Raw genomic sequence first — 26,322 nt, forward strand, 5'->3', positions numbered from 1 at the left:
GCGGAGGAGGGAGAGAAAAGAGGGGAGGGTGAGATAATTTTCCTGTTGTTGCTGGCTTTACTTGACCAGGACGTAGGCTTGACTTGGGAAGGTAATTGTGCGGTTTACAATTCAGTCACTTTTATAAGTTGCATACAGAGCAGCACTCTCTCCGCTGGCTAAAAATAAATTTCAGTTCACTCAGTAAGACAGACTTGCATTTATGTAGCGCCTTTCATGACCTCAGGACGTCCCAACGGGTTCAGTCCTGCTCCAGAGACTTGAGCACGTAATAGAATCATAGAAAGGTTACAGCGCGGAAGGAGGCCATTCGGCCCATCGAGTCCGTGCCGGCTCTATGCACGAGCAATCCAACCACTCCCACTCCCCCGCCCTTTCCCCGTAGCCCTGCAAGTTTTTTCCCTTCAAGTACTTATCCAGTTCCCTTTTGAAGGCCATGATTGAATCTGCCTCCACCACCCCCTCGGGCAGTGCATTCCAGATCCTAACCGCTCGCTGTGTAAAAAAGTTTTTCCTCATGTCACCTTTGGTTCTTTTGCCAATCACCTTAAATCTATGCCCTCTGGTTCTTGACCCTTCCACCAATGGGAACAGTTTCTCTCTATCTACTCTGTCTAGACCCTTCATGATTTTGAATACCTCGATCAAATCTCCTCGCAACTGTCTCTGTTCCAAGGAGAACAACCCCAGCTTCTCCAGTCTATCCACGTAACTAAAGTCCCTCATCCCTGGAATCATTCTAGTAAATCTCCTCTGCACCCTAAAGTGTGGTGCCTTAATCTAGGCCGATACTCCCAGTGCCAGTCCTGAGGGGAGTGCTGCTCTGTCGGAGGTGCCGTTTTTCGGATGAGACGTTAAACCGAGGCCCCGTCTGCCCCTCTCAGGTGGATGTAAAAGGCGAAGAAGAGCAGGGGGGAGTTCTCCCCGGTGTCCTGGGGGCCGATTTTTATCCCTCAACCAACATCACTAAAATAAAAAGACGATCTGGGTCATGATCACATTGCTGTTTGTGGGATCTTGCTGTGCGCAAATTGGCAGCCGCGTTTCCTACATTACAACAGTGACTACACTTCAAAGAAAGTACTTCATTGGCTGTAAAGCGCTTTGGGACGTCCTGAGGTTGTGAAAGGCGCTATATAAATGCAAGTTCTTTCTTTCTTTTATACACACAGAGGCCGGGCTGGAAAACAGCACAGCCTTCAGCCAGCAAGCTGCTTTGCTTTGCTTTAGTGTCCTGTGACTCGATAATTAAAACAAGTGCAATGGTTATTTTAATAATCAATCTATTTGCACTCAGGGAGCTCGGGGCGGGGAGGGAGAGATCGACAAGACTAATAATCAACCCGTGACAGGAATCCCGGACTGACGCGGACCGAAGTAAGGAGGCAGCGTGCCAAGTTCACGAAGAACGTAATGGTTACTGAAGGAGAGACAGGCTATCCCCTTCATTGCAAGACGACAGCAGAGGAAGACGGCAGCAGCTCTACGAGGACCTGCAGCATTTGTTTCGCCTCCTCTCGAGGAGTTGCCATCCGGTGCCTCGATAAAGCGGCCGCCCTGGGGGGGGGGGGGCCGAATGGCGGTGAGCTATTCAACCAGCGTGGGCTTCGCGGCACATCCCGAACCGATTCCCCCCCCCCGCGCGACGACCACGTCCGCGTGTGTTTTCTTTGAGGGGGAACTGGTATTCCCGACGGGACAGCGATGAGGGGCAGGAACTCTGGGCTGCAGCACGAGTCCCACTGCCGCACCACAGCTGAGATCCAACAGCGTCAGTTTACCTCCTCGCACGCTCGGGGTGGGGTGGGGCGGGCGGGGACTCGTGACCTGCAGTATAACTGGCCTCCGGAATCCACAGACGGTTCCGTTTCCCCTCGCAGATCTCCTTTGGTGGAGAGACTGGGCAGGACAACGGGGCACGAGCTGGCCGTCACGTTTGAGATCCGGGTTCTGCTGGGACATTCCCAGTCGGAGCGGGGAGAGGGGGGGGGGAAGGAGACGGGAGTCAGTGAAAAAAAAACCACCATTTAACCAGAGAAAGGAGGTTCACTCCGTTTTTAACCCGTGCTTTACGTCTTGTGCTGGCGTCTCCTCCTCTTCCCCAGCGACGAGGTCCCTTAACTCTGGCTGTAGTCTCCGGACGTCCGACACCAGATAGAGTCGCAGTGAAAAGCTCTTGATTTATGATTGTATTTCCTCCCTTTGCTCAGTTCCAATCCATTTGTATCCTCAACGTACAGAAACTTGTAGCAAATTTAAGGCGGCTGCACATAGCGACACCACCATGCGCGGCCAGAGTGGAGATGATTGGGTTAATTCCCCCGTCAACCACGGCTGGGGAGCGCCTGGGATCGATTTCACGCACATAATTTATCTTCTGTAACTTTCCTCCGCTCACTGCATCTTGCTGGAGAAATAATCCTGCTTTTGTCGGGAGACTTTGCTGTAGTTTCGGTCACGAGTTCTGTTTGCTGTAGTTTGTAGAGACTCCGTTTGCTGTAGTTCGTAGAGACTCTGTTTAAACAGACTCCGTTTGCTGTAGTTCGTAGAGACTCTGTTTAAACAGACTCCGTTTGCTGTAGTTCGTAGAGACTCTGTTTAAACAGACTCCGTTTGCTGTAGTTCGTAGAGACTCTGTTTAAATAGACTCTGTTTGCTGTGAGTCCTGCCGTAAGTCCCGCCCCCAACTCATCGGCTGATACAATGGTGTCAATACTCCCTTTTAAAAACAGTATTTACAAATTCAATCCTTTTTTCCCCTCCATGGCACTGTCCAGTCAGTCAATCAATCTTGCTCCTTTCTGACAAGCGAGTTGGGTTCCTCGGCCTCAGTCAAGGCTTCAGCTTCAGCCAGGGCTGGGAGATGGTGAGGATGGAGAGTACGGAGGAGGCCAGGCCGCAGAAGGCCACCACCCCCGGGTTGGTCTTGAGCAGGCCCAGCCGGTCCAGGGGCACCAAGAGGTCGCAGCAGTTCCTCAGGGCGTCCAGGAGCAGGGGGGGGTTGCTGCGCAGCACGCGGCAGAGCAGGGCCAGCCGCGCCCGAGCTCTGCCCGCCGTCGCCGTCGCCGCCCCTCCACCGCCGGCGGCCTCCGCCTTCCCTCGGCTCCGGGCCTCCCGCTCCGCCAGCAGGCTGAGGTCGTAGGCGTCGCGGCTCAGGTTCATGATCAGCGCAAAGAGGTAGTACCTAGGAGAGGGGGGGGGAGGAGGAGGAGGAGAGACGGAAGGTCAGAGCGTCAGGAGCGTGCGGAACACGAGAGAAAGAAGGTCCATCCCGTCAATTGGGGGGGGGGTGGGGCGCGGCGGTAATAGGGGTCCGGGCACCTGCGGCACTGAGGCCAAAGGCACCCACAAAACCGCCCGAAAGGTTTTCGGACTTTTTAAACACGGGCTTTCGATACTTGTTCTCAAGAGAAGGCCAAAGGAATGGGCTTCAAACCCTCGATCAATTGGCGAAAGAACACAAGACACCGTCAACTTGAGAAAAATCTGGGCAATTTGGCCATTGACGTGTCGCGAAATGGATTTGGGGATTTTGTTCACCACTTACTGGCTGGACACACAGTTTTTGCCGAGTCGGTCAGCAGCAAGTCTCAGCAAAGACTACTGATGAGAACGTAGGGACAGGGAGCAGGCCATTCAGCCCCTCCGACCTGTTCCGCCGTTCGATTAGATCGCGGCTGATCTGTATCTTAACTCCAACTACCCGCCTTGGTTCCGTAGCCCTTAATGCCCTGACCCAACAAAAATCTATCGATCTGTGTCTTGATATTTCCAATTGACCCCCGGCCTCAACAGCTTTTTGGGGGGGGGGGGGGAAGAGAGTTCCAGATTCCCACTCCCCTTTGTGTGAAGAAACGCTTCCTGACATCACCCCTGAACGGCCTGGCTCTAATTTTAAGGTTCTGCCCCCTTGTTCTGGACTCTCTCCCACCAGAGGAAATAGTTTCTCTCCATCGACCCTATCGAATCCTTTAATCATCTTAAACCCCTCGAGTAGATCACCCTCTGCACTCGAGGGAATACAAGCCCGGTCTGTGCGACCTGGCCTCGTAATTTAACCCTTTTAGCCCCGGTCTCATTCTGGTGAATCTGCGCTGCACCCCCTCCAGGGCCGATATATCCTTCCCGAGGTGCGGTGCCCAGAACCGAAGGCAGTATCTCCAGGTGGGGTCAGACCAGAGCTCTGTACAACTGGAACATAACTTCCTCCCCTTTGTATTCCAGCCCCCTCGAGATAAAGGCCAACATTCCATTAGCCTCTTTGATTGCTTTTTTGTACCTGTCTACTGGCTGTTAGTGATTTCTGTTCTTGGAGCCCTAAATTTCTCTGCTCCTTCCCAGTTCCCGGCCATTCAGAAAATACTCCGATTTATCTTTCCCTAAGTCCAAAGTGGAAGAAATCCCTTGGCGTTTGAATTGAAAAGAACCCAAATACATTATTATGTTCAACAGCAGATTTGAAGGGAAAACATCTCATTCTTTAAGGGTTTTCAGGGGAACCACGTGCCCCTCGTTGGAACAAGATGATGTAGGAGAGGTTCCTTCTTATTCTCCCCAGGCAACGAATTAATCTTTCGGTCTGGAGCTGTCCTCGCTGGAAGTTGTATGAGAAGCTACTACTTTCTGGTTTAAAAACTGTCGCGTCTGCATGTCAAATTAAATTCTTTAGCAGTTAGAAAATAACTACAGTGTCTCGCTTAACAATTCCGCGCGAGAGAGAGCGAGCGAGAGAACAGAACGAGAGGAGAAACCCGACAAGCCCGAGCCTATCAGCAGCCTGTACCGACCTGAGCTAAGCAGAGGGATAGAGAGAAGGAAAAATGATCAAGAGCTCTCAACACCTGCAGCCGGGGCAGAGGTACGGGGCCTGGTTAAATGGGAATGGCATGGGGACAGGAAAGATCCGGGGATTTCAGTGGACAGAACCCGTCAGCACATGGTCCCGGTCCAGGAACGCGATATTAAAATTCTCATCCTCATCTTCAAATCCCTCCATGGCCCCCTCCCTCTCTCTGTAACCTCCTCCATCCCTACGACCCTCCGAGATCTCTGCGCTCCTCCGATTCTGGCCTCTCGCCCATCCCCGAATTCCATCGCTCCACCACTGGCGGCCGTGCTTTCAGCTGCCTCGGCCCCAAGTTCTCCCTAAACCTCTCCGCCTCTCTCTCTCTCTCCTCCTTTAAGACGCTCCTTAAAATCTCCCTCTTTGACCGAACTTTTGGTCACCTGTCCTAATATCTCCTTATGTGGCCCAGTGTCAAATTTTGTCTGGTTTACGCTCCTGCGAAGCGCCTTGGGGACGTTTTACTACGTTAAAGGCGCCGGATAAAGGCAAGTTGACGTCGTGGTGGTGAGAAAGGCAAGTGGGGCCTTTGGACGCGTAGCTCTGGAGAAAGATCACGAGTAACGTGTACAGCACCGTACCACAGCGGGGAGGATCGAGGGCGGTCAGGGAAAAGCGGACGGGCTACAACGCCCAGGATGCCACGTGTACCTGAACGAGCGCTGACTCCACTTGTCCTGGTCCAGTCTGGGGGCCAGACCCACCTTGCCAGCCCACAGGAGGTTGTCGCAGGCAAAGTACATGGCCCGGTTCAGGTGGCTGATGGTGAGGCAGAACCGCAGCACCAGGTCGGAGAGGTGAATTGTTCGCTTTGCCACCTCGAGGGCTTCTATCGAATTACCCAACCGGAACACTTGTAGAAACAAAAGGGGGGAAAAAAAAACACGACATAGTACATTTCACTACAACAACTTGCGCCTTTCACGACCGCAGGACGTCCCAAAGCGCTTTACAGCCAAAGAAGTACTTTTTTTTTTGAAGTGCAGTCACTGTTGTAATGTAGGAAACGCGGCAGCCAATTTGCGCACAGCAAGATCCCACAAACAGCAATGTGGTAATGACCCAGATCATCTGTTTTTTAGTGATGTTGGTTGAGGGATAAATATTGGCCCCAGGACACCGGGGAGAACTCCCCCCTGCTCTTCTTCGAAATAGTAGCCGTGGGATCACCAGAGAGGGCAGACGGGGCCTCGGTTTAACGTCTCATCCGAAAGACGGCACCTCCGACTTTGCAGCGCTCCCTCAGTACTGGCACTGGGAGTGTCGGCCTGGATTATGGGCTCAAGTCTCTGGAGTGGGGGCTCGAACCCACGACCTTCTAATTCTGACCCGTGCTGTACCTGCCCTGGGAGTGTTTGATGGGACAGTGTAGAGGGAGCTTTACTCTGTATCTAACCCGTGCTGTACCTGCCCTGGGAGTGTTTGATGGGACAGTGTGGAGGGAGCTTTACTCTGTATCTAACCCTGTACCTGCCCTGGGAGTGTTTGATGGGACAGTGTAGAGGGAGCTTTACTCTGTATCTAACCCGTGCTGTACTTGCCCTGGGAGTGTTTGATGGGACAGTGTAGAGGGAGCTTTACTCTGTATCTAACCCGTGCTGTACCTGCCCTGGGAGTGTTTGACGGTCCCAAGATGGTCTCCAAAAAGCGTTTGATTCCCCCGCACTGACATCCTGTCCCTTGATGAATAAAAGAACAAATCACAAACAAAGGGAAGAAAGGGGAACTGATGATCGGTTGAAGTTTAGACTGTTATACTCACACTTGCGTCCCAAGCTCATGTGTGCCTCCAGCTGTTTGACCCGACTAACCATCTCTGGACTTGCCCCACTCTTCTGAAGCGAGTAGGCAAGCAAAGCGGAAGCATACTGAGCGGCCCTGAAACGCAGCGATTGAAGGCACGTCAGCTTCTCAAACTCTCCCAACAGTTTCTCACCCCCCCCCAAACCCAATATTTCTCCGCTCCCCTTCCGAAAGGGCTGAGTCTCACCCAAGGCGCTTGCGTGATATTCCTCTGTCCGCTATTTTGAGGGAGCTGTCGCCACATTTCTGCCCGTTAGAACGGTGAACGGCAAATCACCGGAGTTGTGAGCTCGAGTATACCGGGGTGGGTGGGGGAGATAGAATTAAAGAAAGAATTTGCATTTATATAGCGCCTTCCACAACCCAAAGTGCTTTACAGCCAATGAAAGCACTTTTGAAGGGTAGTCGCCGCTGTAACGTAGGAAACGCAGCAGCCAATTTGTGCACAGCAAGATCCCACAAACAGCAACATGATAATGACTGAATCATTTTTTTTTAAAAGTGATGTTGGTTGAGGGATAAATATTGGCCCCAGGACGCCAATAAAATAAGGAGAGAAAGAAACAGAGCAAATCGATGGAGAAGGAAACAGGGGTGAATTAAGAGTCAAATTAGAGATGGGAAGGGAAATAAAGAGAGGAAAAGAAAGTGGATTTTGAGAGAGAGAGAGAGAGAGAGGAGACTCAGAAAGGAAAAGTAGGAGAAACATTAAAAAGCCACGAGGAACAATTTGCGACCTGCGGGCGTGAGACGCCACGGTTTCAATTGTTCCCTGCACGCTGCGAGTGTAATTATTGACAGCTGTGGGAGGATGTGACAAAATGGTGGGCCGTACAAATGGTGAGCGACAGCGCCACCAGTGGTGGGAGGGTGTAGTTGCGGCGTGACAAGTTTACATAGGCAGCTTCCACTATAAAGGGGCTTTAAGAAGGAACTAGGTAGATTTCTGGACACAAAAGGCATCAAGGGGTATAGGGAGAGAGCGGGAATATGGTATTGAGATAGAGGATCAGCCATGATCATACTGAATGGCGGAGCAGGCTCGAAGGGCCGTCTCCTGCTCCTATTTTCTATGTAGGAATTTAGAATGGAAATATAAAAATGTCTGAACGTCTAACCTCAAAAATGGGGGACTGAATTGCAGCCAGGTGCCCTGGTCCAATTATCCCCCACCCGCCCTCTTACCTTGCTTCATTTGAAGACTACGATTGGTCTGGACTGCTGGCAAAGGTAATCGGCAAGGGGAGATGAGGGGGAAAAAAACATTTTTACGCAGCGAGTTGCAACGACCTGGAACGCGCTGCCTGAGAGCAGACTCAATCGTGGCTTTCAAAAAGATGGAAAAATGTCCCCGGGGGGGGGGGGGGGCGCGCGCGGAAAAAGAGCTGGGGGGGGGGGGGGGGAAGAGCGGGTCGGGGGGGGGGGGGGGAAAGAGCGGGTCGGGGGGGGGGGGGGGAAAAGAGCGGGTCGGGGGGGGGGGGGGAAAGAGCGGGTCGGGGGGGGGGGGGGGAAAGAGCGGGTCGGGGGGGGGGGGGGGGAAAGAGCGGGTCGGGGGGGGGGGGGGGAAAGAGCGGGTCGGGGGGGGGGGGGGGAAAGAGCGGGTCGGGGGGGGGGGAAAGAGCGGGTCGGGGGGGGGGGGGAAAGAGCGGGTCGGGGGGGGGGGGGGGGAAAGAGCGGGTCGGGGGGGGGGGGGGGGGAAAGAGCGGGTCGGGGGGGGGGGGGAAAGAGCGGGTCGGGGGGGGGGGGGGGGAAGAGCGGGTCGGGGGGGGGGGGGGGAAAGAGCGGGTCGGGGGGGGGGGGGGGGAAGAGCGGGTCGGGGGGGGGGGGGGGAAAGAGCGGGTCGGGGGGGGGGGGGGAAAGAGCGGGTCGGGGGGGGGGGGGGGGAAAGAGCGGGTCGGGGGGGGGGGGGGAAAGAGCGGGTCGGGGGGGGGGGGGGGAAAGAGCGGGTCGGGGGGGGGGGGGGGGAAAGAGCGGGTCGGGGGGGGGGGGGAAAGAGCGGGTCGGGGGGGGGGGGGGGGAAAGAGCGGGTCGGGGGGGGGGGAAAGAGCGGGTCGGGGGGGGGGGGGAAGAGCGGGTCGGGGGGGGGGGGGGAAAGAGCGGGTCGGGGGGGGGGGGGGGAAGAGCGGGTCGGGGGGGGGGGGGGGGGAAGAGCGGGTCGGGGGGGGGGGGGGAAAGAGCGGGTCGGGGGGGGGGAAAGAGCGGGTCGGGGGGGGGGGGGGAAAGAGCGGGTCGGGGGGGGGGGGAAAGAGCGGGTCGGGGGGGGGGGGGGGGAAAAGAGCGGGTCGGGGGGGGGGGGGGAAAGAGCGGGTCGGGGGGGGGGGGGGGAAAGAGCGGGTCGGGGGGGGGGGGGAAAGAGCGGGTCGGGGGGGGGGGGAAAGAGCGGGTCGGGGGGGGAAAGAGCGGGTCGGGGGAAAGAGCGGGTCGGGGGGGGAAAGAGCGGGTCGGGGGGGGGGGGGGGGAAAGAGCGGGTCGGGGGGGGGGGGGGGGAAAGAGCGGGTCGGGGGGGGGGGGGAAAAGAGCGGGTCGGGGGGGGGGGGGAAAAGAGCGGGTCGGGGGGGGGGGGGGAAAAGAGCGGGTCGGGGGGGGGGGGGAAAAGAGCGGGTCGGGGGGGGGGGGGGAAAAGAGCGGGTCGGGGGGGGGGAAAGAGCGGGTCGGGGGGGGGAAAGAGCGGGTCGGGGGGGGGGAAAGAGCGGGTCGGGGGGGGGGGGGGAAGAGCGGGTCGGGGGGGGGGGGGGGAAGAGCGGGTCGGGGGGAAAGAGCGGGTGGTGGGGGGGAAAGAGCGGGTGGTGGGGGGGGAAAGAGCGGGTGGTGGGGGGAAAGAGCGGGTGGTGGGGGGGAAAGAGCGGGTGGTGGGGGGGGGGGGGGAAGAGCGGGTGGGGGGGGGGGGGGGGAAGAGCGGGTGGGGGGGGGGGAAGAGCGGGTGGTGGGGGGGGGGGGGGGGGAAAGAGCGGGTGGTGGGCTCTTCCAGAGAGCCAGCACGGGCACGATGGGCTGAATGGCCTCCTTCTGTTTTTATGCAGGTGGATAGTTATGTAAAATGTTAATTTAAATCTGAAAGGTAACTCTGTGTCTCGGGGGGGCCCAAACCCCTCGGGAACTTCAATTGTGAATGAAAATGACAGCAGTGCGCCTCACACTAACTTGACAGGGGCGGGATTGAGTGACAGGACACTCAGCCAATCAACCAGCAGGGCTCCGCCCAATGACGTGAGAACCGGCCAATGAGCGCGCACGGGAGGCGGGACCCGTGCCGTCATCACGTTCGGTTGCGCGCCGCCATGACGTTCGGTTGCCCAGGGGACCGAGGCCTCGGGCCCGCTGGCCGGGCAGCGGTTGTTGATTGTGTTTTTTTTTCTCTCTCTTTCCCTACCTGAAGATGCGCTCCCGGCCCTGGCTCTGCGCCGTGAAGCGGACCCAGGAATCCATGGCAGACGCTCGGCCGCTCCGTCCCGCTCAGAGGGAAAACATTGCCGCTTCCGGCCGTGTCCCGGCTCACTTCCGGCGAGAGAGCACGTGACAGGCCCGGACCAGTCACATGGCAGCTCAGGAGGCGTTAAATCCCATCCACAGGTCACATGACACCTGCACCATCACACATCAGATCCAATGTATCATACAATGCACACGTCATACAACATACGCACATCATACAACACATGCATATCATACAATGCACACCTCATACAACACATGCATATCATACAATGCACACACCATACAATGCACGTGTCATACAACACATCATACAATGCACACGTCATACAACATACGCACATCATACAACACATGCATATCATACAATGCACACCTCATACAACACATGCATATACAATGCACACACCATACAATGCACGTGTCATACAACACATCATACAATGCACATGTCATACACCACATGCATATCACGCAATGCACACATCATACAACACACACATTTACAATGCACACGTCATACAACATACGCACATCATACAACACATGCATATCATACAATGCACACCTCATACAACACATGCATATACAATGCACACACCATACAATGCACGTGTCATACAACACATCATACAATGCACATGTCATACCACACATGCATATCATACAATGCACACATCATACAACATGCACATCATACAATGCACATGTCCTACAACACAAGCATATCATACAATGCACATGTCATACACCACATGCATATACAATGCACACATCATACAACACACGCATATCATGCAATGCACACATCATACACCACACACATATCATACAATGCACACATCATACCACCCACATATCGTACAATGCACACGTCATACAACACACACATATTGTACAATGCACACATCATACACCACACGCATATCGTACAATGCACGTTATACAACACATGCATATTGTACAATGCATGTTATGCAACACACGTATATTGTACAATGCACACATCATACAACACATGCATATCATACAATGCACATGACATGCCACACGCATATCGTACAATGCACGTTATACAACACGCACATATCATACAATGCACATTATACAACACATGCATATTGTACAATGCATGTTATAGAACACGCATATTGTACAATGCACGTTATACAACACACACATATTGTACAACACACATGTCATACAACACACGCATATCATACAATACACACATCATACAACACGCATACACAAAGCACAGGTCATACACTGCACACATGATAACATGTCAGTGATAATATGATAACATGTCAGTGATAATATGCACATAGTAATTTGTCACACACAATCCATGCCATGAAACATCAGGTCCAATATACAACATACTCAACACCAACTTGCATTTTTAAAGGGCCTTTAACGTGGTAAAACATCCCAAGGCGCTTCACAGGAGTGTAAATCAGACAAAATTTGACACCGAGCCACATAAAGAGATATTAGGACAGGTGACCAAAAGCTTGGACAAAGAGGGAGGTTTTAAGGAGCTTCTTAAAGGAGGAGAGAGAGGCGGAGAGGTTTAGGGAGGGAATTCCAGAGCTTAGGGCCCAGGCAGCTGAAGGCACGGCCGCCAATGGTGGAGCGATGGGAATGGGGGATGGGCAACATATCATACCACACAGTCATACAATGAACACGTGATAACGTCAGCTATAATTGTCATATGACCACCTCTTAATACATGGGCTACATTTATGAGTGCAGATTGCCAGCGGAGAGCCTCACCTGGTATTGGAAATTCAGGCACACTGGAAATGATTATCCCACCAAATCGGTCAATCTCAGGCACTGTGAACCCAGATCTCCGAAATATACCACAGACAGGTGAGGAACTATACTGTAGACTCAAAAATATTGCACCTTATCCAGTACTGTTTGATGGGACAGTGCAGAGGGAGCTTTACTCTGTATCTAACCCGTGCTGTACCTGCCCTGGGAGTGTTTGATGGGACAGTGTAGAGGGAGCTTTACTCTGTATCTAACCCTGTACCTGCCCTGGGAGTGTTTGATGGGACAGTGTAGAGGGAGCTTTACTCTGTATCTAACCCTGTACCTGCCCTGGGAGTGTTTGATGGGACAGTGTAGAGGGAGCTTTACTCTGTATCTAACCCTGTACCTGCCCTGGGAGTGTTTGATGGGATAGTGTAGAGGGAGCTTTACTCTGTATCTAATCCGTGCTGTACCTGACCCTGGGAGTGTTTGATGGGACAGTGTAGAGGGAGCTTTACTCTGTATCTAACCCTGTACCTGCCCTGGGAGTGTTTGATGGGACAGTGTAGAGGGAGCTTTACTCTGTATCTAACCCGTGCTGTACCTGCCCTGGGAGTATTTGATGGGACAGTGTAGAGGGAGCTTTACTCTGTATCTAACCCGTGCTGTACCTGCCCTGGGAGTGTTTGATGGGACAGTGTAGAGGGAGCTTTACTCTGTATCTAATCCATGCTGTACCTGCCCTGGGAGTGTTAGATCCCTCACCTTGATACACACATAAATTTGCACACAGAGGAGGCATACATTTCAGAGAGCCGGCACAGGCACGATGGGCCGAATGGCCTCCTCCTGTGCTGTAAGATTCTATGATCTGGGATGGGGGGAAATGTCACAGATCGTGGACCAGCTTCTGGACATCAGGAGCTGCGGAAAGTTTGTATGAATAAAGACTGTCCGTTAATCTGTTTCGCTCCGCCTACAACAGGGTTCATTGCCCTGGGTTCATTTGGCGTTCATCGAATTCCAAATTAAAAATAGACTTGGACATCCGTCTCCTGTTGGAGATCCGCCTCAGTGACAGGGTCGCTAAAGGCCAGGTGCAACAGTCGGAATTTGGTTTAATATTAAAACCTGGCTTTGAATCTTGATTTTCAGCTTTGCTGCACTGCCAAGTACACCGATGTTCGAGGGAGCCTCTCGGAGAAGGGGAGAGGAGGGGAGGGGTGGGGAGGGGAGGGGAGGGAAGAGAAGGGGAAGGGAGGGGAGAGGAGAGGAGGGGAGAAGAGAGGAGGAGAGAGGAGAGGGGAAGGGAGAGGAGAGGAGAGGACAGGAGGGGAGAATAGAGGGGAAGTGAGAGGAGAGGGTGGGAGAGGAGGGTTGGGGAGAGGAGGGAAGAGGATGGGAGAGGTGAGGATGGGAGAGGAGTGGAGTGGAGGGGCGGGGAAAGGAATGGAGGGGAGAGGAAAGGGTGGGAGAGAGGAGGGGAGGGAGGAGGCGAGGAGGGGAGTGGAGAGGGGAAGGGAGGGGAGGGGAGAAGAGAGGAGAGGAGGGGAGGAGAGAAGAGAGGAGAGGAGGGTATGGGAGAGGAGGGGAGGGGAGGGTATGGGAGAGGAGGGGAGGGGAGGGTATGGGAGAGGAGAGGAGGGGAGGGGAGGGTATGAGAGAGGAGGGGAGGGGAGGGTATGGGAGAGGAGAGGAGGGGAGGGGAGGGTATGGGAGAGGAGAGGAGGGGAGGGTATGAGAGAGGAGGGGAGGGGAGGGTATGGGAGAGGAGGGGAGGGGAGGGTATGGGAGAGGAGAGGAGGGGAGGGGAGGGTATGAGAGAGGAGGGGAGAGGAGGGTATGGGAGAGGAGGGGAGCATGTCCACCTTGGAAATGTGTTATCATTCATACCAACCTCTGACCTTGGCACTGGACCAGCTCTGTGCTGTATATAGAGTGGTGCTGGGTTCACTGTGAGCACTCTCCTCAGTCCTTTTCTCTGCTGTACAATGTCAGACGTGACAATTCTGCTCGTTATCTGTGTCTTCCTGGCTGGAGGTCGGGTACAACCTGAAGGTGCAGGTACCTCTCTCATGTTGTTCCTTTTCTTTTATCGAGAAGCCTGAGTAAAGAAAGAACTTGCATTTCTATAGCGCCTGTCACGACCTCAGGAAGTCCCAAAGCGCTTTACAGCCAATGAAGTACTTTTTGAAGTCTAGTCGCTGTTGTAATTGGTGGCAGCCAATTTGTGCACAGCAAGATCCCACAAACAGCAATGATCAGATATTTTTTACTGATGTTGGTTGAGGGATAAATATTGGCCCCAGGACACCGGGGAGAACTCCCCCCTGCTCTTCTTCGAAATAGCGGCCGTGGGATCTTTTACATCCACCTGAGAGGGGCAGACGGGGCCTCGGTTTGACGTCTCATCCGAAAGACGGCACCTCCGACAGTGCAGCACTCCCTCGGTACCGGCACTGGGAGGGTCGGCCTGGATTATGGGGCTCAAATCTCTGGAGTGGGGGCTCGAACCCACGACCTTCTGACCCAGAGGGGAGATGAACAGGGCAGGACACCAGCAAGGCGAAAAGAGTCAGGGAAAATGTGAGGTAAATCGGGAATAAATGATTCGGCGACATCCAGCTTTGATTTTAACAGCTTGTGCAGTGTGGGAGGAAGGGAAGACTGAGGGAGGGAGGGGAGGAGCTGCACAGATTTGGGGCCCTGGGAATGAAGGAGTTAGAGCAGGAGACTGGATTTCAACACAGTGGGAAGGCAGAACGAGTAGGACGGGGGATTCAGAGTTCAGGATCAATAAAAGAGAGACAAACAGGGTTGTGACGGGGGCAGGGGGAGAGAGAGAGCTCAGAAGGATTGGTTAACAACAACTTTGCATTTATATAGCGCCTTTAACGTAGTAAAACGTCCCAAGGCGCTTCACAGGAGCGATTATCAAACAAAATTTGACACCGAGCCACATAAGGAGATATTAGGACAGGTGACCAAAAGCTTGGTCAAAGAGGTAGGTTTTAAGGAGCGTCTTAAAGGTGGCGAGAGAGGCGGAGAGGTTTAGGGAGGGAATTCCAGAGCTTAGGGCCCAGGCAGCTGAAGGCACGGCCGCCAATGGTGGAGCGATTAAAATCGGGATGCGCAAGAGGCCAGAATTGGAGGAGCGCAGAGATCTCGGAGGGTTTGCTGGGCTGGAGGAGGTTACAGAGATAGGGAGGGGGCGGAGGCCATGGAGGGGATTTGAACAGGAGGATGAGAATTTTAAAATCGAGGCGTTGCCGGACCAGGAGCCAATGTCGGTCAGCGAGCACAGGGGGTGATGGGTGAACGGGACTCGATGTGAGTTAGGATACAGGGTGAGTTCATGTTTACAGAGGGTGGAAGGTGGGAGGCCGGCCAGAAGAGGATTGGACTAGTCAATGAGAAATGACCTCCTGGGCCCTGTCCAGGAATGCTCAGTTCTTGTGACTCTGTTCCCAACTGGTGCCCATGTTCTCTGGGCTCAGGGAAGGGCACAGAGTGTACACTTGCCAGCAGGCAAAGGGAACAAATTCCTCTCTAGTTTGCTTTGGAGACTCTTAGCCCTGGTGACAGGGACCCTTGTGCATTAGACACTGAAGAATTGCAATTTGCTGGAGTGAGGTATCCGTGCCCAGTTAGTTAAACTTTTTCCCTCATGCTTCAGTTCGAGAAATGTGTTTCATTGCCCCACTAATGCTGATGATCTGAGTATCTCCTTAACCAACGAGATTTAAGGATTGAGAAGGAAGCAGAGGAACGCTGAAGAAGGAGATAGGGCGAATTAGAGTTAAATCAGGTGCAGAAAGAGAAATATTAGCGACTCACGGAGTACCACTTCCTCGCCAAAAGTCGCTGGATGATTTATACACTGATAACCGCGAACGGCATTAAACTCACCGTTACTTTGGAAGCAATTTCTGGCCCAATGTTTCCCAGGGTCACTCATTCCGATTGTTCTACTCTTCCTTGCAGAAAAGCGATGGTTGAACGATTACCAGATGTTGCACTATGTTTGTCCACACAGAGCTTCCATCTCCATAATTGTGAGGTAATTATCCAAACAAACTGTATGGGGTGAAAGGCAGGGCCCAATAAAACTCTGGGTTAGGATTACATCCAGAAAGGCTTAATTATTGGTATTTTAGTAGTTTTAATAGAACAACAACAATTTGCATTCATACATTGCGCATTTATTGTAATCGACGTGTTGAATTGTAATCATCGTGACAAATTGTAATCATCGTAGCAAATTATAATCATCGTCTTGAATTGTAATCATCATGTCAAATTGTAATAATCATGTCAAATTATAATCATCGTGTCGAATTGTAATCATCGTGTCGCATTGTAATCATTGTGTTGCATTGTAATCATTGTGTTGCATTGTAATCATCATATTGAATTGTTATCATCGTGTCACATTGTAATCATTGTGTCGAATTGTAATCACTGTGTCGAATTGTAATCATCATGTCACATTGTAATCATCGTGTCGAATTGTAATCATCGTGTCACATTGTAATCATTATGTCACATTGTAATCATCGTGTAAAATTGTAATCATCGTGTTGAATTGTAATCATCGTGTCACATTGTAATCATCCTGTCGAATTGTAATCATCATGTCGAATTGTAATCATTGTGTCAAATTGTAATCGTGTCAAATTATAATCATCGGGTCAAATTGTAATCATCATGTTGAATTGTTATCATCGTGTCACATTGTAATCATTGTGTTGAATTATAATCATCGTGTCAAATTGTAATCTTGTCTCATTGTAATCATCATTTCGAATTGTTATCATCATGTTGAATTATTATCATCGTGACACATTGTAATCATTGTGTTGAATTGTAACCATTGTGTTGAATTGTAATCATCGTGCCGCATTGTAATTGTGTCAAATTATAATCATGTCGAATTGTAATCATGATGTCGAATTGTTATCATCGTGTCGAATTGTTATCATCGTGTCACATTGTAATCATCGTGTCGAATTGTAATCATCATGTCAAATTGTAATCATTGTGTCGAGTTGTAGTCATTGTGTCGAATTGTAATCATCGTGTTGAATTGTAATCATCGTGTCAAATTATAATCATCTGTCAAATTGTAATCATCTGCCGAATTGTAATCATCGTGTCGAATTGTAAGCATCATGTCAAATTGTAATCATCTGTTGAATTGTAATCATCGTGTCAAGTTGGAATCATCGTGTCGAATTGTAATCATCGTGTCACATTGTAATTGTCGTGTCGAATTGTAATCATCATGTCAAATTGTGATCATGTGTCAAATTGTAATCATCGTGTCAAATTGTAATCATCTGTCGAATTGTAATCATAGTGTCAAATTGTAATCATCTGCCAAATTGTAATCATCTGTCAATTTGTAATAATCTGTCGAATTGTAATCATCATGTTGAATTGTAATCATCGTGTCACATTGTAATCATCGTGTCGAATTGTAATCATCGTGTCGAATTGTAATCATCGTGTCACATTGTAATCATCCTGTCGAATTGTAATCATTGTATGAAATTGTAATCATTGTGACAAATTGTAATCATGTCAAATTATAATCATCGGATCAAATTGTAATCATCATGTTGAATTGTTATAATTGTGTCACATTGTAATCATTGTGTTGAATTATAATCATCGTGTCGAATTGTAATCGTGTTGCATTGTAATCATCATTTCGAATTGTTATCATCATGTTGAATTATTATCATCTTGACACATTGTAATCATTGTGTTGAATTGTAATCATCGTGTCGAATTGTAATCATCATGTCACATCGTAATCGTTGTGTCGCATTGTAATCGTGTCAAATTATAGTCATTGTGTCGAATTGTAATCATCATGTTGAATTGTAATCATCGTGTTGAATTGTAATCATCGTGTCAAATAGTAATCATCATGTCGAATTGTTATCAGCGTGTCAAATTGTAATCATCATGTTGAATTGTAATCAAAGTGTCAAATTGTAATCATCATGTTGAATTGTAATCATCGTGTCGAATTGTTATCATTGTGTCGAATTGTTATCATTGTGTCGAATTGTTATCATCGTGTCGAATTGTTATCATTGTTTCACATTGTAATCATTGTGTCGAATTGTAATCATCGTGTCGAATTGTAATCATTGTGTCAAATTGTAATCATCTGTTAAATTGTAATCATTTGTCGAATTGTAATCATCTGTCAAATTGTAATAATTGTGTCGAATTGTAATCATTGTGTCACATTGTAATCGGGTCGCATTGTAATCATCATATTGAATTGTTATCATCATGTTGAATTGTTATCATCGTGTCACATTGTAATCATCGTGTCGAATTGTACTCATCGTGCCACATTGTAATCATTGTGTTGCATTGTAATCGTGTCGAATTGTAATCATCGTGTCGAATTGTAATCATAATGTCGAATTGTAACCATTGTGTTCAATTGTAATCATCGTGCCGCATTGTAATTGTGTCAAATTATAATCATGTCGAATTGTAATCATGATGTCGAATTGTTATCATCGTGTCGAATTGTTATCATCATGTCACATTGTAATCATTGTGTTGAATTGTAATCATCGTGTCGAATTGTAATCATTGTGTCAAATTGTAATCATCTGTCGAATTGTAATCATTGCGTCAAATTGTAATCATCTGTTGAATTGTAATCATCGTGTCGAATTGTAATCATCATGTCAAATTGTAATCATCTGTTGAATTGTAATCATCGTGTCAAATTGGAATCATCGTGTCGAATTGTAATCATGTCAAATTGTGATCATGTGTCAAATTGTAATCATCGTGTCAAATTGTAATCATCATGTCGAATTGTAATCATGTCAAATTGTGATCATGTGTCAAATTGTAATCATCGTGTCAAATTGTAATCATCTGTCGAATTGTAATCATCGTACCGAATTGTTATCATCGTGTCGAATTGTTATCATCCTGTCGAATTGTAATCATCCTGTCGAATTGTAATCATCTGTCGAATTATAATCATCATGTCAAATTGTAATCATCTGTCAAATTGTAATCATTGTGTCAAATCATAATCATCTGCCAAATTGTAATCATCTGTCAAATTATAATAATCTGGCGAATTGTAATCATCATGTTGAATTGTTATCATTGTGTTACATTGTAATCATTGTGTTACATTGTAATCATTGTGTCGAATTGTAATCATCGTATTGAATTGTAAACATTGTGTCGAATTGTAATCATTGTGCCAAATTGTAATCATCGTGTCACATTGTAATCGTGTCAATTTATAATCATTGTGTTGAATTGTTATCATCGTGTCGAATTGTTATCATCGTGTCACATTGTAATCGTTGTGTTGAATTGTAATCATGTCACATTGTAATCATCATGTCAAATTGTTATCGTGTCGAATTGTAATCATTGTGTTGAAGTGTAATCACCTGTCAAATTGTAATCATCGTGTCAAATTGTAATCATCTGTCGAATTGTAATCATCGTGCCGAATTGTTATCATCGTGTCGAATTGTAATTGTCATGTCGAATTGTAATCATTGTGTCAAATTGTAATCATCGTGTCACATTGTAATTGTGTCAATTTATAATCATTGTGTCAAATTGTTATCGTGTCGAATTGTTATCATCGTGTCGAATTGTAATTATCATGTCGAATTGTAATCACCTGTCAAATTGTAATCATCTGTTCAATTGTAATCGTCGTGTCAAATTGTGATCATCTGTCAAATTGTAATCATCTGTCGAATTGTAATCATCGCGTCACATTGTAATCATCATGTCGAATTGTAATCATCTGTCGAATTGTATTCGTCGTGTCAAATTGTGATCATCTGTCGAATTGTAATCATCGTGTCAAATTGTAATCATCTGTCGAATTGTAATCATTTGTCAAATTGTAATCATCTGTCGAATTGTAATCACCGTGTCGAATCGTTACCTTTTATTCCACATCTAGCCAGCACAGTAATAAAACGAAGGACAGAGTCTGGGACTTTGCCTGTAAGACAAGCTTCAGAGGGCTTATTAATTGCAGCTGGACAGATTACGTCAACAACTTCGATGAAGGAATTAATTTCTCCTGCCCTTCTAAGTCGTTGATTTGTGGACTAGAAAATCTTCTTGACGACAAGCACAAGGATCGGAGGTAATACTTTTCCAGTAATTTCCTTCTTGGATCATCAGTAATATAATTTGTGACCTGTGTGGCACACACTCCTTATTTGGGTGACACCATTCTTTTGTACCTCTAGGTGGTGCCCTGGTTCCACTTTCCCATTATGACCTGCCTGTCATTCACACATCTACCATTAGATGGAGCTCCATGGGCTCCAGAGGGTGCAGATCCCCACATCGATACCTATATACCTCATCCTTATTTGCAAATCCCCTCCCTATCTCTGGAACCTCCTCCAGCCCCACAACCCTCCGAGATCTCTGCACTCCTCCAATTCTGGCCTCTCGCGCATCCCCCGATTTCCTTCGCTCCACCATTGGCGGCCGTGTCTTCAGCTGCCTCGGCCCTAAGCTCTGGAATTCCCTCCCTAAACCTCTCCGCCTCTCTCTCCTCCTTTAAGACGCTCCTAGCCAGTATTTCAGCTGTGGCTCAGTGGGTAGCACACTGGCCTCTGAGTCAGAAGGCCATGGGTTCGAGTCCCACTCAAGAGACTTGAGCACAAAATCCAGTACTGAGGGAGTGCTGCACTGTCGGAGGTGCCGTCTTTCAGATGAGATGTTAAACCGAGGCCACATCTGCCCTCTCAGGTGGATGTAAAAGACCCCACGGCCACTATTCGAAGAAAACCTGGGGAGTTGTGTCCTGGGCTAATATTTATCCCTCAACCAACATCACTAAAACAGATGATCTGGTCATTATCACATTGCTGTTTGTGGGATCTTGCTGTGCGCAAATTGGCTGCTGCATTTCCTACATTCTAACAATGATTACAAAAGTACTTTGGGACATCCTGAGGTGAAAAGCATGAAAGAAATGCAAATTCTTTCTTTCCTTCCATCCTGTCTTCCCTTTCTCCTTCCTTCCTTTCCCCCTTCCTTCCCTTTCCCCTTCCTTCCCTTTTCCCCTTCCTTCCTTTCCCCCTTCCTTCCCTTTTCCCCTTCTTTCCTTCCCTTTTCCCCTTCCTTCCCTTTCCCCTTCTTTCCTTCCCTTTTCCCCTTCCTTCCCTTCCCCTTCCTTCCCTTCCCCTTCCTTCCCTTTCCCCTTCCTTCCCTTTCCCCCTTCCTTCCATTTCCCCTTTCTTCCTTTTCCCCTTCTTTCCTTTTTCCTTCCTTCCCTTTTCCCCTTCCTTCCTTCCCTTTTCCCCTTCCTTCCCTTTTCCCCTTCCTTCCCTTTCCCCTTCCTTCCTTCCCTTCCCCTTCCTTCCCTTCCCCTTCCTTCCCTTTCCCCCTTCCTTCCATTTCCCCCTTCCTTCCATTTCCCCTTCCTTCCCTTTCCCCCTTCCTTCCCTTTCCCCCTTCTTTCCTTCCCTTTCCCCCTTCCTTCCTTCCCCCCTCGCTTCCTTCCAATTCCCCTTCCTTCCTTTTCCTCTTCCTTCCCTTCCCCCCTCGCTTCCTTCCTTTCCCCCTTCCTTCCTTTTCCCCTTCTTTCCTTCCTTTCCCCCTTCCTTCCCTTTCCCCCTTCCTTCCCTTTCCCCTTCCTTCCCTTTCCCCTTCCTTCCCTTTCCCCTTCCTTCCCTTTCCCCCTTCCTTCCCTTTCCCCCTTCCTTCCCTTTCCCCTTCCTTCCCTTTCCCCTTCCTTCCCTTTCCCCTTCCTTCCCTTTCCCCTTCCTTCCCTTTCCCCTCCCTTCCTTCCTTCCTTCCTTTCCCCCTTCCTTCCCTTTCCCCCTTCCTTCCCTTTCCCCTTCCTTCCCTTTCCCCTTCCTTCCCTTTCCCCTTCCTTCCCTTTCCCCCTTCCTTCCTTTCCCCCTTCCTTCCCTTTCCCCCTTCCTTCCCTTTCCCCTTCCTTCCCTTTCTCCTTCCTTCCCTTTCCCCTTCCTTCCCTTTCTCCTTCCTTCCTTTCCCCCTTCCTTCCTTTCCCCTTCCTTCCCTTTCCCCTTCCTTCCCTTTCCCCTTCCTTCCCTTTCCCCTTCCTTCCCTTTCCCCTTCCTTCCCTTTCCCCTTCCTTCCTTCCTTCCCCCCTCGCTTCCTTCCTATTCCCCTTCATGAGAGTTCCAGAGTCCTGTCACCTCAGGTTCAATGATCCAGGGTTTGTCCCTTTGACCACAGGTGGAAGTTTTACTGTTGCCAAGGAGATGACGTGTGTTTGACCAGATGCATTTGGACACCCTACATCAACAAGTACAAGGAATACTTCAGTTGGCAAGTTCCCGAAGGTTCCCACCTGGTTGGGACTGTCTGTTACAATGACGATCAGCGTGGGTACGTATCGAAACAGATTCCTTCCAACCTCCTCATCCCACCATCCTTGACGTTCTCTGTTTCTTCCAAATCTCCTCCTGTCATGCCCTGAAGGGGGTGCCGACTCATGCCAGGTATTCCCCCCCCCTCCTGCTCCGGAGAGTCGGGACAGCAAACATTGGCGGGCTATTCGGCTGTGGGAGCCATCGCGGCCTGATGCTGCCTTCCCGCGCCGTCCAGGAGCTGCTGGCTGTCCGCCAGGAGCCTGATGGGTCCCAGGTCCGCCGTGCGCTGTTGGAATGGGAAATTTATCCGCTCCTTCCCGACCCACCTGGTCCGAGGCTGACATGGATCACTCCCAAAAGGCCTCCTCCCCTCAGCTGTACCAGTCGAACACACAAACCCATTTAACGGTTCCTTTTAAGCGGGCCATATGAGCGCAAGTTAGATGCGGCCGAGCCAGGCCGTTCGGCCCATCCCAGCTCTTCGACCCTGAAAGACCTCACAATTGCCCACCCTCATCGCACCATCCAACAGTCTCTTGGACGATTCCAGGACTTTTTTGGCCCCCTCTCCTCTATTGGGTGCCCATCCCACATGTCGGTGACTCTGATTGTGTAGAAAAACCTCCAGACACCTGTCCTAAACTGACCTTTTGGCAGTTTGACCCCACGACCCCTTGCCCCACTGTCGTGGTGTCGTTTGAATCATAGAATGGCACTGCGCCAAAGGGGGCCATTCGGCCCATCCTGCCAGTTCTGGTTTGACCTTTACTACACCGTTTGTTATCTTATCTCTCAGTCACCTCCAATCGAAGATGAGGGGTGGGGGGGAGTAGAAATTAATTTGGGGTGGTAAAGGATCAGTCGCCCTTTTTTCTCCTGAGGCTCAATTCCAATAACTGCAACGGAACGAAATATCGCACAGGACTTGAGCACAAAATCCAGGCCGACGCTCCCAGCGCCAGTACTGAGGGAGTGCTGCACTGTCGGAGGTGCCGTCTTTCAGATGAGACGCTAAACCACGGCCCCCGTCTGCCCCTCTCAGGTGGACGTAAAAGATCCCACGGCCGCTATTTCGAAGAAGAGCAGGGGGGGGGAGTTCTCCCCGGTGTCCTGGGGCCAATATTTATCCCTCAACCAACATCACTAAAAACAGATGATCTGGTCATTGTCACATTGCTGTTTGTGGGATCTTGCTGTGCGCAAATTGGCTGCCACTTTTCCTACATTACAACACTTCAAAAAAGTACTTAATTAGCTGTAACGGGCTTTGGGACGTCCTGAGGTGGTGAAAGGCGCGACAGAAACACAAGTTCCTTCTTTTTTTTGAGGAGTCCAAGGCTCTTCGGGCTTTCCTGGTGCCTCAGTAACAGGTTGCCATGACGAAGAGTCCCTAAATGCCGCACTGCATGGGTAAAATATCCCCCTGTCTGGTTTTGCCTTCTCTTGCAGGCAGCGTCGATGGCAGTATCGATACTGCGCGATGGATCCATGTTAACCTGGGCGGTGACGGATGCGTTGTGGGAGATGTCATTAAAGGAGGGGCAAGTCGATTGGCCTCACGAGTCTTGTTTGTATCGTTGCCCTTGCAATTCTATCCACTCTGAACACGAGTCGATTGGCCTCACGAGTCTTGTTTGTATCGTTGCCCTTGCAATTCTATCCACTCTGAACACGAGAGATCACTTCACAGACTCGGGGGAGGGGGGGGGGCAGGGAGCACCTTGGGCAAGCTGGGGACTGAAGGAAGGGCCAGGATTGTTGGGTTTTTAGGGGTCTGTTGAGGCTAGGGAGTGAGGTAGTTAGACATAGTGGCTCTGGGAAAGAAGTCAAGGGGTGTAGTGACTGAATGATGGGCTTCCATAGCAACAGAAGGAGGCCGTTCAGCCCCTCGAGCTTCTTCCGTCCTTCAAGTGGATCTTGGCTGATCAGTATCTCAACTCCATTTGCCCCCCTTGGTTCAATATCTTTTAATGCCCTTACCCAACACAAATCTATCCATCCAACTGGGAACAGTTCAGAGTTAGTGGGGGGTTTGCACAGGAAGGTGAGATCTTCCAGAAAGGGTGGACTGAGATCATTCGGGGGTGGGGGGGGGAGGGAATTGAATAGTCAGAGTCACAGAGTCAATGGGGCTTGGCGAGGACTGGGGTGATGGATGTGGAGAGGGGGGGAGCTATGTGTGGAAATGGGATGGGTAAAGGGGGTTAGGATTAGCTGTCAACAGACATGGTTACAGCACAGGAGGAGACCATTCGGCCCATCGAGTCAGTGCCAGCTTTTTTTTTTATTCGTTCACGGGATGTGGGCGTCGCTGGCGAGGCCAGCATTTATTGCCCGTCCCTAATTGCCCTCGAGAAGGTGGTGGTGAGCCGCCTTCTTGAACCGCTGCAGTCCGTGTGGTGAAGGTTCTCCCACAGTGCTGTTAGGAAGGGAGTTCCAGGATTTTGACCCAGCGACGATGAAGGAACGGCGATATATTTCCAAGTCGGGATGGTGTGTGACTTGGAGGGGAACGTGCAGGTGGTGTTGTTCCCATGTGCCTGCTGCTCTTGTCCTTCAAGGTGGTAGAGGTCGCGAGTTTGGGAGGTGCTGTCGAAGAAGCCTTGGCGAGTTGCTGCAGTGCATCCTGTGGATGGTACACACTGCAGCCACAGTGCGCCGGTGGTGAAGGGAGTGAATGTTCAGGGTGGCGGATGGGGCGCTAATCAAGCGGGCTGCTTTGTCCTGGATGGTGTCGAGCTTCTTGAGTGTTGTTGGAGCTGCACTCATCCGGGCAAGTGGAGAGTATTCCATCACACTCCTGACTTGTGCCTTGTGGATGGTGGAAAGGCTTTGGGGAGTCAGGAGGTGAGTCACTCGCCGCAGAATACCCAGCCTCTGACCTGCTCTCGTAGCCACAGTATTTATATGGCTGGTCCAGTTAAGTTTCTGGTCAATGGTGACCCCCAGGATGTTGATGGTGGGGGATTCGGTGATGGTAATGCCGTTGAATGTCAGGGGGAGGTGGTTAGACTCTCTCTTGTTGGAGATGGTCATTGCCTGGCACTTATCTGGCACGAATGTTACTTGCCACTTATGAGCCCAAGCCTGGATGTTGTCCAGGTCTTGCTGCATGCAGGCTCGGACTGCTTCATTATTTGATGGGTTGTGAATGGAACTGAACACTGTGCAGTCATCAGCGAACATCCCCATTTCTGACCTTATGATGGAGGGAAGGTCATTGATGAAGCAGCTGAAGATGGTTGGGCCTAGGACACTGCCCTGAGGAACTCCTGCAGCAATGTCCTGGGGCTGAGATGATTGGCCTCCAACAACCACTACCATCTTCCTTTGTGCTTGGTATCACTCCAGCCACTGGAGAGTTTTCCCCCTGATTCCCATTGATTTCAATTTTACTAGGGCTCCTTGGTGCCACACTCGGTCAAATGCTGCCTTGATGTCAAGGGCAGTCACTCTCACCTCACCTCTGGAATTCAGCTCTTTTATCCATGTTTGGACCAACGCTGTAATGAGGTCTGGAGCTGAGTGGTCCTGGCGGAACCCAAACTGAGCATCGGTGAGCAGGTTATTGGTGAGTAAGTGCCACTTGATAGCACTGTCGATGACACCTTCCATCACTTTGCTGATGATTGAGAGTAGACTGATGGGGCGGTAGTTGGCCGGATTGGATTTGTCCTGCTTTTTGGGGACAGGACATACCTGGGCAATTTTCCACATTGTCGGGTAGATGCCAGTGTTGTAGCTGTACTGGAACAGCTTGGCTAGAGGCGCAGCTAGTTCTGGAGCACCTGCAAGAGTATGAAATTGAAGAGCAAGAATAGACTAGGTGGTCTATCAAGCCTGCCCCACACACATGCTAGCTGGGACCAGCTGGACTGCTCTTGCATAGAGCCGGCACGGACTCGATGGGCCGAATGGCCTCCTTCCCTGCTGTAACCTTTCTATGATTCTATGAGAGAAACTGTCCCCATTGGCGGAAAGGTCAAGAACCAGAGGACGCAGATTCAAGGTGATTGGCTAGAGAACCAAAGGCGACATGAGGAAAAACTTTTTTACACAGCGAGTGGTTAGGATCTGGAATGCACTGCCCGAGGG

General features: G+C 50.3%; 2 protein-coding genes across 3 annotated transcripts; one reads left to right on the forward strand and one right to left on the reverse strand.

The window, feature by feature from the left end:
- Positions 1 to 1,266: 1,266 nt before the first annotated feature.
- pex11b (peroxisomal biogenesis factor 11 beta) lies at positions 1,267 to 10,159 on the reverse strand. Its single transcript, XM_067975902.1, has 4 exons — positions 10,017 to 10,159; positions 6,606 to 6,721; positions 5,495 to 5,696; positions 1,267 to 3,184 (listed from the first exon to the last, which is right to left on the reverse strand). The coding sequence occupies exons 1-4, from the start codon at positions 10,070 to 10,072 to the stop codon at positions 2,833 to 2,835; spliced, it is 726 nt and encodes a 241-aa protein (XP_067832003.1). The 5' UTR covers positions 10,073 to 10,159; the 3' UTR covers positions 1,267 to 2,832.
- A 1,552-nt stretch (positions 10,160 to 11,711) lies between these two features.
- On the forward strand, positions 11,712 to 23,833 carry LOC137306741 (hemagglutinin/amebocyte aggregation factor-like). Of its 2 annotated transcripts, none has more exons than XM_067976109.1 (5): positions 11,712 to 11,959; positions 15,830 to 15,905; positions 19,827 to 20,015; positions 22,091 to 22,243; positions 23,677 to 23,833. In XM_067976109.1, the coding sequence occupies exons 1-5, from the start codon at positions 11,830 to 11,832 to the stop codon at positions 23,720 to 23,722; spliced, it is 594 nt and encodes a 197-aa protein (XP_067832210.1). In that variant the 5' UTR covers positions 11,712 to 11,829; the 3' UTR covers positions 23,723 to 23,833. The 2 variants fall into 2 exon arrangements, with proteins under 2 accessions (XP_067832210.1, XP_067832211.1); XM_067976110.1 differs by lacking the exon at positions 11,712 to 11,959 and adding an exon at positions 13,701 to 13,909.
- The last annotated feature ends 2,489 nt before the right edge of the window (positions 23,834 to 26,322 follow it).

This window comes from Heptranchias perlo, chromosome 44 (genome assembly GCF_035084215.1).
Source record: "Heptranchias perlo isolate sHepPer1 chromosome 44, sHepPer1.hap1, whole genome shotgun sequence".
NCBI lineage: Eukaryota > Metazoa > Chordata > Chondrichthyes > Hexanchiformes > Hexanchidae > Heptranchias > Heptranchias perlo.

Coding starts and splice junctions, on each gene's coding strand:
- LOC137306741 (XM_067976109.1), top strand. CDS start 11,830: ATGAGTGCAGATTGCCAGCGGAGAGCCTCACCTGGTATTGGAAATTCA. Junction 11,960..15,829: donor CCGAAATATACCACAGACAG/GTGAGGAACTAT, acceptor TCTTCCTTGCAG/AAAAGCGATGGTTGAACGAT. Junction 20,016..22,090: donor GACAAGCACAAGGATCGGAG/GTAATACTTTTC, acceptor CTTTGACCACAG/GTGGAAGTTTTACTGTTGCC.
- pex11b (XM_067975902.1), bottom strand. CDS start 10,072: ATGGATTCCTGGGTCCGCTTCACGGCGCAGAGCCAGGGCCGGGAGCGC. Junction 6,722..10,016: donor GGCCGGGAGCGCATCTTCAG/GTAGGGAAAGAG, acceptor GCTGCGTTTCAG/GGCCGCTCAGTATGCTTCCG. Junction 3,185..5,494: donor TGGAGTCAGCGCTCGTTCAG/GTACACGTGGCA, acceptor CCCCTCTCCTAG/GTACTACCTCTTTGCGCTGA.